Source organism: Mauremys mutica, chromosome 11 (genome assembly GCF_020497125.1).
Source record: "Mauremys mutica isolate MM-2020 ecotype Southern chromosome 11, ASM2049712v1, whole genome shotgun sequence".
In the NCBI taxonomy this organism is placed as follows: domain Eukaryota; kingdom Metazoa; phylum Chordata; order Testudines; family Geoemydidae; genus Mauremys; species Mauremys mutica.
In genome coordinates, this window is record NC_059082.1 from 47,724,283 (window position 1) to 47,736,288 (window position 12,006).

Consider the following 12,006-nt stretch of genomic DNA (forward strand, 5'->3'; position numbering starts at 1 on the left):
CCTCCAGGGCCTCTGCCAATCTGCCCTGGAGGAAAATTCCTTCCCGACCCCAAATATGGTAATCAGTTAAACCCTGAGCATGTGGGCAAGACTCACCAGCCAGCACCCAGGAAAGAATTATCTGTAGTAACTCAGATCCCACCCCATCTAACATCCCATCACAGGCCACTGGGCATACTTACCTGCTAATAATCAAAGATCAATTGCCAAATTAATTGCCAAGATTAGGCTATTCCATCATACCATCCCCTCCATAAACTTATCAAGCTTAGTCTTAAACCCAGATATGTCTTTTGCCCCCACTACTCCCCTTGGAAGGCTGTTCCAGAATTTCACTCCTCTAATGGTTAGAAACCTTCGTCTAATTTCAAGTCTAAACTTCCTAGTGTCCAGTTTATATCCATTTGTTCTTGTGTCCACATTGGTACTAAGCTTAAATAATTCTTCTCCCTCCCTAATATTTATCCCTCTGATATATTTATAAAGAGCAATCATATCCCCCCTCAACCTTCTTTTGGTTAGGCTAAACAAGCCAAGTTCTATGAGTCTCCTTTCATAAGACAGGTTTTCCATTCCTCGGATCATCCTAGTAGCCCTTCTCTGTACTTGTTCCAGTTTGAGTTCATCCTTCTTAAACGTGGGAGACCAGAACCGCACACAGTATTCCAGATGAGGTCTCACCAGTGCCTTGTATAATGGTACTAACACCTCCTTATCTTTGCTGGAAATACCTTGCCTGATGCATCCTAAAACCACATTAGCTTTTTTAACAGTCATATCACATTGGCGGCTCATAGTCATCCTGTGATCAACCAATACTCTCAGGTCCTTCTCCTCCTCCCTTGGTGTTCACATCTCAACTGCTAGAAGAGGGCCTCATCCTCCCTGATTGAACTAACCTTGGTATCTCCAGCCTGATTCCTGCTTGCATATATATACCTGCCTCTGGAAATTTCCACTACATGCATCCAACAAAGTGGGTATTCACCCACGAAAGCTCATGCTCCAATACATCTGTTAGTCTATAAGGTGCCACAGGACTCTTTGCTGCTTTTAATGATTTTTTTGCCTCTGTCTTCACAAACAAGGTCAGCTCCCAGACAAGGGCAGCACAGTATGGGGAAAAGGTGACCAGCCCTCTGTGGAGAAAGAAGTGGTTTGGGACTATTTAGAAAAACTGGACGAGCACAAGTCCATGGGGCCGGATGTGCTGCATCCGAGGGTGCTAAAGGAGTTGGCGATGTGATTGCAGAGTCATTGGCCATTATATTTGAAAACTCATGGCAATTGGGGGAGGTCCCGGATGACTGGAAAAAGGCTAATGTAGTGCCCATCTTTTAAAAAGGGAAGGCGGAGGATCCGGGCAACTACAGGCCAGTTAGTCTCACCTCAGTCCCTGGAAAAATCATGGAGCAGGTCCTCAAGGAATCCATTTTAAAGAACTTGGAGGAGAGGAAGGTGATCAGGAACAGCCATGCCTAACCAACCTGATTGCCTTCTATGATGAGATAAATGGCTCTGTGGATATGGGGAAAGCGGTGGATGTGATATATCTTGACTTTAGCACAGTATTCCTGCCATGAAGTTAAAGAAGTATGGGCTGGATGAATGGACAATAAGGTAGATAGAAAGCTGGCTAGATCATCAGGCTCAATGGGTAGTGATCAACAGCTCGATGTCTAGTTGGCAGCCAGTATCAAGCGGAGTGCCCCAATGGTTGGTCCTAGGGCCGGTTTTGTTCAATATCTTTATTAATGATCTGGAGGATGGCTTGGACTGCACTCTCAGCAAGTTTGCAGATGACACTAAACTGGTAGAAGTGGTAGATACGCTGGAGGGTAGGGATAGGATACAGAGGGACCTAGACAAATTAGAGGATTGGGCCAAAAGAAACCTGATGAGGTTCAACAAGGACAAGTGCAGAGTCCTGCTCTTAGGACGGAAGAATCCCATTCACTGTTACAGACTAGGGACCGAATGGCTAGGAAGCAGTTCTGCTTCTGGATCACAGAACCCCCCTTGGGAGCTGCCATGTGATGTGCCAAGACTACCTCTGCCTCTGCTTTCCCTGCCAACTCAGGACCCCAGCACCCTGTGTTGCTGAGCCAGACACACCTGTCTGCTACAACACAGACCCAGGGTCTCACTGTCTTGCCCCGAAGCTGCAGACTTAACTGAAAGCAGCTTACAGAAGCGTTCTTATCTTTAACATTCAGATGCCCAACTCCCAATGGGGTCGAAACCCCAAGTAAATCCATTTTACCCTGTATAAAGCTTATACAGGGTAAACTGATAAATTGTTCGCCCTCTATAACACTGATAGAGAGATATGCACAGCTGTTTGTGCCCCCCCACCAGGTATTAATACATACTCTGGGTTAATTAATAAGTAAAAAGTGATTTTATTAAATACAGAAAGTAGGATTTAAGTGGTTCCAAGTAGTAACAGACAGAACAAAGTGAATTACCAAGTAAAATAAAATAAAACACGCCAGTCTATGTCTAATCCAACTGAATACTGATAAAATCCTCACCAGTTCCAGAATGCTTCCTTTTACAGACTAATCTCCTTTTAGTCTGGGTCCAGCAATCACTCACACCCCTTGCAGTCACTATTCTTTGTTCCAGTTTCTTTCAGGTATCTTTGGGGGTGGAGAGGCTCTCTTTAGCCAGCTGAAGACAAAATGGATGGGTCTCCCCTGGGCTTAAATAGACTTTCTCTTGTGGGTGAAGGCCCCCTCCTCTGCAAAGTCCAGAGTCACCTGGGCAAGTCACATGTCCTTTGTTCCTTACCAGCCAAGCCACATTCCTGGGAAAGCCCAGATGTGGATTGGTGTCTCCAAGTTCATTGTTGGCTTAAGTGTTTCTTGATTGGGCACTTACGGAGAATAGTCTTTTCTCAGGAAGCTGACCAACTGCTTCACTACAGCCTACTTAGAATCAAACAACTATGCAGCCAATATTCATAACTTTGAATACAAAAATGATACATGCATACAAATAGGATTAATAGATTCAGTAGATCATGACCTTTACAGAAATATGTTACATGGCATATGTAGCATAAAACACGTTCTAGTTATATATATATATTTCATAAGCCTATTTCCATAAAGCCTTATGGGTGGCACCGTCACACCCTCCATAATGCCAACTATAATAAACTTCAGAGCTAAGAGTGAACCATTCAGCTCCCAGATAGCTGCACTCTGCAGCACGGTATGGGGAGGAGGTGACCAGCTCTCTGTGGAGAAAGAAATAGTTCGGGACTATTTAGAAAAGCTGGACGAGCACAAGTCCATGGGGCTGGATGCACTGCATCCGACGGTGCTAAAGGAGTTGGCCGATGAGATTGCAGAGCCATTGGCCATTATCTTTGAAAAATCATGGCAATCAGGGGAGGTCCCGGATGACTGGAAAAAAGCTAATGTAGTCCCCATCTTTAAAAAAGGGAAGAAGGAAGATCCAGGGAACTACAGGCCAGTCAGTCTCACCTCAGTCCCTGGAAAAATCATGGAGCAGGTCCTCAAGGAATCAATTCTGAACCACTTAAAGGAGGGGAAAGTGATCAGGAACAGTCAGCATGGATTCACCAAGGGCAAGTCATGCCTGACTAACCTAATTGCCTTCTATGATGAGATAACCGGCTCTGTGGATGAGGGGAAAGCAGTGGATGTGCTATTTCTTGACTTTAGCAAAGCTTTTGATACAGTCTCCCACAGTATTCTTGCCAGCAAGTTAAAGAAATATGGGCTGGATGAATGGACGGTAAGGTGGATAGAAAACTGGCTAGATGGTTGGGCTCAACGGGTAGTGATCAATGGTTCCATGTCTAGTTGGCAGCCGGTATCAAGTGGAGTGCCCCAAGTGTTGGTGCTGGGGCCGGTTTTGTTCAATATCTTCATTAACGATCTGGAGGATGGTGTGGACTGCACCCTTAGCAAGTTTGCAGATGACACTAAACTGGGAGGAGTGGTTGATACGCTGGAGGGTAGGGAGAGGATACAGAGGGACCTAGACAAATTAGAGGATTGGGCCAAAAGAAATATGACGAGGTTCAACAAGGACAAGTGCAGAGTCCTGCACTTAGGACGGAAGAATCCCATGCACTGCTACAGACTAGGGACCGAATGGCTGGGCAGCAATTCTGCAGAAAAGGACCTAGGGGTTACGGTGGACGAAAAGCTGAATATGAGTCAACAGTGTGCCCTTGTTGCCAAGAAGGCTAATGGCATTTTGGGTTGTATAAGTAGGGGCATTTCCAGCAGATCAAGGGATGTGATCATTCCCCTCTATTCAGCACTGGTGAGGCCTCATTTAACATAAGAACATAAGAATGGCCATACCGGGTCAGACCAAAGGTCCATCTAGCCCAGTATCTGTCTACCGATAGTGGCCAACACCAGGTACCCCAGAGGGAGTGAAACTAACAGGCAATGATCAAGTGATCTCTCTCCTGCCATCCCTCTCCATTCTCTGACGAACAGAGGCTAGGGACACCATTCTTACCCATCCTGGCTAATAGCCATTTATGGACTTAGCCACCATGAATTTATCCAGTCCCCTTTTAAACATTGTTATAGTCCTATCCTTCACAACCTCCTCAGGTAAGGAGTTCCACAAGTTGACTGTGCGCTGCGTGAAGAAGAACTTCCTTTTATTTGTTTTAAACCTGCTGCCTATTAATTTCATTTGGTGACCCCCTAGTTCTGGTATTATGGGAATAAGTAAATAACTTTTCCTTATCCACTTTCTCAACATCACTCATGATTTTATATACCTCTATCATATCCCCCCTTAGTCTTCTCTTTTCCAAGCTGAAGAGTCCTAGCCTCTTTAATCTTTTCTCGTATGGGACCCTCTCCAAACCCCTAATCATTTTAGTTGCCCTTTTCTGAACCTTTTCTGGTGCTAGAATATGTTTTTTGAGGTGAGGAAACCACATCTGTACACAGTATTCGAGATGTGGGCGTACCATGGATTTATATAAGGGCAATAATATATTCTCAGTCTTATTTTCTATCCCCTTTTTAATGATTCCTAACATCCTGTTTGCTTTTTTGACCGCCTCTGCACACTACGTGGACATCTTCAGAGAACTATCCACGATGACTCCAAGATCTTTTTCCTGACTCGTTGTAGCTAAATTAGCCCCCATCATGTTGTATGTATAGTTGGGGTTATTTTTTCCAATGTGCATTACTTTACATTTATCCACATTAAATTTCATTTGCCATTTTGTTGCCCAATCACTTAGTTTTGTGAGATCTTTTTGAAGTTCTTCACAATCTGCTTTGGTCTTAACTATCTTGAGTAGCTTAGTATCATCTGCAAACTTTGCCACCTCACTGTTTACCCCTTTCTCCAGATCATTTATGAATAAATTGAATAGGATTGGTCCTAGGACTGACCCTTGGGGAACACCACTAGTTACCCCTCTCCATTCTGAGAATTTACCATTAATTCCTACCCTTTGTTCCCTGTCCTTTAACCAGTTCTCAATCCATGAAAGGACCTTCCCTTTTATCCCATGACAGCTTAATTTACGTAAGAGTCTTTGGTGAGGGACCTTGTCAAAGGCTTTCTGGAAATCTAAGTACACTATGTCCACCGGATCCCCCTTGTCCACATGTTTGTTGACCGCTTCAAAGAACTCTAATAGATTAATAAGACACGATTTCCCTTTACAGAAACCATGTTGACTATTGATCAACAGTTTATGTTTTTCTAGGTGTCTGACAATTTTATTCTTAACTATTGTTTCAACTAATTTGCCCGGTACCGACGTTAGACTTACCGGTCTGTAATTGCCGGGATCACCCTTAGAGCCCTTTTTAAATATTGGCGTTACATTAGCTAACTTCCAGTCATTGGGTACCGAAGCCGATTTAAAGGACAGGTTACAAACCTTACTTAATAGTTCCGCAACTTCACATTTGAGTTCTTTCAGAACTCTTGGGTGAATGCCATCTGGTCCTGGTGACTTGTTAATATTGAGTACTGTGTCCAGTTTTGGGCCCCACACTACAAGAAGGATGTGGATAAATTGGAGAGAGTCCAGCGGAGGGCAACAAAAATGATTAGGGGGCTGGAGCACATGACTTATGAGGAGAGGCTGAGGGAACTGGGATTGTTTAGTCTGCAGAAGAGAAGAATGAGGGGGGATTTGATAGCTGCTTTCAACTACCTGAAAGGGGGTTCCAAAGAGGATGGATCTAGACTGTTCTCAGAAGATGACAGAACAAGGAGTAATGGTCTCAAGTTGCAGAGGGCGAGGTTTAGGTTGGACATTAGGAAAAACTTTTTCACTAGTAGGGTGGTGAAGTACTGGAATGGGTTACCTAGGGAGGTGGTGGAATCTCCTTCCTTAGAGGTTTTTAAGGTCAGGCTTGACAAAGCCCTGGCTGGGATGATTTAGTTGGGTTTGGTCCTGCTTTGAGCAGGGGGTTGGACTAGATGACCTCCTGAGGTCCCTTCCAACCCTGAGATTCTATGATTCTATGATATGTGTTTGCTGATGATGTTTTAAAGAAAGTCACACCAGTGAACTGTGGAAGTCACTTAAGCACTTTAATTCAGAGACTGCTGAAGTGGTAATCTCACTTTTAACAGCAGTAGCTTCTTCTAACGGTGTAGAAAGAATATTTTCTTCCTTTGGACTAATTCATTCCAAATTGAGAAATCGTTTGGGACCTGAAAAAGCAGGAAAGCTTGTTTTTCTTTTCCAGATTATGAACAAACAGGAAAATGAAGGTGAAGACGACTGAGTTAGCTGCAGAAGTCAATATTTTAAGTTTCTCATGTTGACCTGGATGACACAGTCAATTTAATTTTTTTTAAATATTTCATTTAACTATTTTAATTAAAAACAATTTTAACAAAAACATACCTGATTTTAAAAAACGTTGAATTTTTTAATTAAAAAATTTATATGCTTGTTTTGTTAAAATATTATATGTTTGCTGTTGAAGAAAAAAATCCAGAATATATAACATTGTTGTTTTAGTTAAATAAAACAATTTAAATATCTGTCTAGTGATGTTCTCCTCCTTATACAGCATGGCAAGAAAATCCTTCAAATATTAATGATTAACCTGTTGAACTGGAGATAGTACACCTCCCGATGACTTCATAAATATCTGCTTCAATTACCTTTGGTAAATGAAATAACCAAACAACCATTCATTTTCTGATATAGCTGTAAAACTAATCTGAAAAGTTTTCAAAATAAATCACTTTAAAATGTATAGTGTGTACCTTCTAAAAATGAAACCTACATCTATCTCTGAGTTGTGAAGAATATGTATTAAGGTTATAACCACCAACAAGAATGCACTTTTATGTAGAAATCCATGATTAAATCAAGTCTTCCTGACTAGTGATTTAAATCAAATTCACCCTGGCTATCCCACCCGACAGCTCTCTCCATTCACATTTGTGCATTCTGTAATACAGTTCTGGAATAACCCCCTTCTGCCTGCGTTACTTTTAAAAGGCAGCTCTCCCCAGACTTCTCTTTAGACAGAAGTTCAGAGATTTACACTACCTGAGTTATAGAAAAGAGATGCTTGAGAAAGTCCCTCGGATCTACCAGCACCAACACCTCATTTTCCTCTTCAGCCTTCACCAGAGGACCATCCTAGGGGAACAAAAACAACTGCTTGTGGGATATAGGCAATCGTTTTTAACTTTTTGAAACTGGGATGTGCTCAAAATGAAATATAGTTGGTGGGTCTCAGCCCAGTCATACCATCTGGAATGGAAAGAGGTAATGGCTTGATAAAAAGGCAGATCACATAAATACAGAGCACTGAGGGTGCAGGAACAGAGCAGGACAATTACAAAAGTCATCATCCTAGGAAGAGATGTTCAAACTGGACTTGGCCGTGCTGCAGTCTGTGTGTTACAGCATCACCTAATTCAGCTCATTGGGGACAACAGCCAGTTATTCACAGAAGGGAAGGTCCAGATCAAGGTGGGAAAGCAAGCAAAAGGATCTGGATTGCACACCACATCACTAGGTCACAGCACCAGCCAGCTTTTCTCCCACAACATTTAAGGGTTTCAGAGTAGCAGCCGTGTTAGTCTGTATCCACAAAAAGAACAGGAGTACTTGTGGCACCTTAGAGACTAACAAATTTATTTGAGCATAAGCTTTCGTGGGCTACAGCCCACTTTATTGGATGCATAGATTGGAACATACAGCAAGAAGATATTTATACATACAGAGAACATGAAAAGGTGGAAGTAGCCATACCAACTGTAAGAGGCCAATCAATTGAGATGAGCTATCATCAGCATGAGAAAAAAAAAACTTTTGAAGTGATAATCGAGATGACTCATAGAAGGTGTGAGGATACTTAACATGGGGAAATAGATTCAATTAGTGTAATGGCCCAACCATTCCCAGTCTCTGTTCAAACCTAAGTTAATTGTATCTAATTTGCATATTAATTCAAGTTCAGCAGTCTATCTTTGAAGTTTTTTTGTTGTAAAATTGCCACCTTCAAGTCTGTCACTGAGTGGTTAGAGAGGTTGAAGTGTTCTCCCACTGGTTTTTGAATGTTATGATTCCTGATGTCAGATCGGTATCCATTTATCCTTTTGCGTGGAGACTGTCCGGTTTGGCCAATGTATATGGCAGAAGGGCATTGCTGGCACATGATGGCATATATCACGTTGGTAGATGTGCAGGTGAACGAGCCCCTGATGGTGTGGCTGATGTGATTAGGTCCTATGATGGTGTCACTTTAATAGATATGTGGACAGAGCTGGCATCGGGCTTTGTTGCAAGAATAGGTTCCTGGGTTAGTGTTTATGTTGTATGGTGTGCGGTTGCTGGTGAGTATTTACTTCAGGTTTGGGGGCTGTCTGTAAGCGAGGGCTGGTCTGTCTCCCAAGATCTATGAGAGTGAGGGATCATCTTTCAGGATAGGTTGTAGATCTTTGATGATGCGCTGGAGAGGTTTTAGTTGGGGGCTGAAGGTGGCGTTCTGTTATTTTCTTTGTTGGGCCTGTCCTCTAGTAGGTGGCTTCTGGGTACTCTTCTGGCTCTGTCAATCTGTTTTTTCACTTCAGCAGGTGGGTATTGTAGTTTTAAGAATGCTTGATAGAGATCTTGTAGGTGTTTTTCTCTGTCTGAGGGATTGGAGCAAATGCAGTTGTATCTTAGAGCTTGGCTGTAGACAATGGATCGTGTGGTATGTCCGGGATGGAAGCTGGAGACATGTAGGTAAGTATAGTGGTCAGTAGGTTTCCGATATAGGGTGGTGTTTATGTGACCATCGCTTATTAGCGCAGTAGTGTCTAGGAAATGGACTGCTTGTGTGGATTGGTCTAGGCTGAGGTTGATGGTGGGATGGAAATTCTTAAAATCATGGTGGAATTCTTCAAGGGCTTCTTTTCTGTGGGTCCAGATGATGAAGATGTCAACAATGTAGTGCAAGTAGAGTAGGGGCGTTAGGGGACAAGAGCTGAGGAAGCGTTGTTCTAAGTCAGCCATAAAAATGTTGGCATACTGTGGGGCCATGCGGGTACCCATAGCAGTGCCGCTGACTTTAAGGTATATATTGTCCCCAAATGTGAAATAGTTGTGGGTGAGGACAAAGTCACAAAGTTCAGCCATCAGGTTTGCCGTGATATTATCAGGGATACTATTCCTGATGGCTTGTAGTCCAGGATGGTGTTTTCTGGAAAATCACCGATGGATTGTAGTTTCCTCAGGAAGTCAGTGATGTCTTGAAGATAGGTGGGAGTGCTTGTAGCATAGGGCCTGAGGAGGGAGTCCACATAGCCAGACAATCCTGCTGTTAGGGTGCCAATGCTTGAGATGATGGGGCATCCAGGATTTCCAGGTTTATGGATCTTGGGTAGCAAATAGAATAACCCTGGTTGGGGTTCTAGGCATGTGTCTGTACAGATCTGTTTCTGTGCTTTTTCAGGTTGTTTCTTGAGCAGATGGTGTAGTTTCTTTTGGTAATCATCAGTGGGATCAGAGGATAATGGCCTGTAGAATGTGGAGTTAGAAGGCTGCCTAGCAGCCTCTTGTTCATATTCTCAGACAACCAGTCATCCAAGTACAAGACTGACCTCAACTCACCAACCTGAAATCCTTGCAATGGGACACGGGAGAGAACAATGCCACTGTACTGATCATTACAGTTTATTTGCAAGGTTCCCCATCTCCTGCTATGGTGACATTTGGCATCAGAGAGAGGGTAACTTCACACCCTAGGATTTCCATCAGCCTGTGTTCAGAAACAGCCACAGGATTTTCTAAAGAGCTCAAAGGCTTCATTCAGCAGCAAGGGAACCTGCTGCTGGCCCACTCTGTCTTCCCCAGCAATGCAGTTCACATCCATAGCAGCCATCAAGGATGCTTTGCAGACACAGAATTTATTTTAGAAATCTTTTTCAACTAGCTATATGAAACCTCTCCACAATCAATGACTCACTCTGACCTCCATCCTGGTTGCTGTAGAGACTGAGGGTATGGCTACACTTAGGGCTTGGCTACACTTGAAAGTTGCAGCGCTGGGAGTTACAGCGCTGGTCATGCAGCTGTGCAGGAACAGCGCTGGTGTGTGGCCACACTCACAGCTACCAGCGCTGGTGTGTGGCCGCATTTGCAGCGCTGTTGGGAGTGCTGCATTATGGGCAGCTATCCCAGCATTCAAGTGGCAACAACGTGCTTTTCAAAAGAGGGGGGTGGAGGGTGGTGTACTGTGACAGGGAGCGGGGAAGATAGAGAGTGGATTTTTGGAGCCAACACTGTGTGTTAGCTTCCTGGATTGAAAAAATCACAAAATGTTCACAAACCCTTAGTCTTAATTGCAAACAGCCTGCATCCAACGCTGTTTCTCTGTCAAGCATACATTCACTCCCTGCCTCTCATTTGATCGTTCACAGCCAGGTACAGATAGCTCCTGTTTGCTGTGATCAGTGTTTGTTTTTTTAGATAAGCAGTTCAACGGAGCTCCGATCGGAGTTCACAACAAAACAAAGAGAGGCTGCATAACAAAACAAAGAGAGTAATTTAGTTAAAAGCATTCTGGGATATCTCCTTATTTCCTGGAGGCCAATAAAAGCGCTGGTGTGTGTCCACACTTGATGAGCAGCGCTAGATCACCAGCGCTGCAATCGCTACACCCCAACCTGACCAGGTGTACAGCCAGCACTGCAGCCAGGGAGTTGCAGCGCTGGATGTGCCTTGCAGGTGTGGACGGTTACTAATTGCAGCGCTGGAAAGCCTCTACCAGCGCTGCAACTTGCAAGTGTAGCCAAGCCCTATGTGCAGCGCTGGGAGTTAAAGCTGTCTTCGTACAGCTGTGTAGGGACAGCGCTGCAGTGTGGCCACACTGACAGCTACCAGCGCTGCAGTGTGGCCACATTTGCAGCATTTGCAGCGCTGTTGGGAGTGGTGCATTATGGGCAGCTATCCCAGCGTTCAAGTGGCAGCAACGTGCTTTTCAAAAGAGGGGGGTGGGGTGGAGTGTGACAGGGAGCGGGGAGAGAGAGAGAGAGTGGATTTTTGGAGCCGATACTTCAGCTCCCTGCCTTGCAAAATCTGAAAATTTCCTCGACCCCTCATTTACTCTTAACTGCAAATAGCCTGCAGACCAGATAAGCAGCTGCTCCAACGGACTCCCTTTCTCCCCCTCCCCGCACTGTTTCTCTCCTCAAGCAAACACTCATCCCCCTGCCTGCCTCATTCACAGCAAGGTAGTGGGCTATCTCAATTGATTGTTCACAGTCAGTTACAGATTGATCACAGCAAACAAGAGCTGTGTTTGTTTTTTAGATAAGCAGCTCCCGGAGCCCCGAGTTCACAACAAAACAAAGAGAGGCATCATAACAAAACAAAGAGAGTAATTTAGTTAAAAGCATTCTGGGATATCTCCTAATACCCTGGAGGCCAATAACAGCGCTGGTGTGTGGCCACACTTGACGAGCAGCACTGCATCACCAGCGCTGCACTCATTATACCCCAAGCAGACCAGGTGTACA

General features: G+C 44.1%; 1 protein-coding gene across 1 annotated transcript in view; it reads right to left on the reverse strand.

Annotated features, from left to right (window-relative positions):
* EME2 (essential meiotic structure-specific endonuclease subunit 2) overlaps positions 1–12,006 on the reverse strand; it is a 36,543-nt gene that overhangs the window by 18,905 nt on the left and 5,632 nt on the right. Inside the window, 1 exon segment of the mRNA XM_044979892.1 lies at positions 7,547–7,639. Within this exon segment, the coding sequence (XP_044835827.1) occupies positions 7,547–7,639 (93 nt within the window).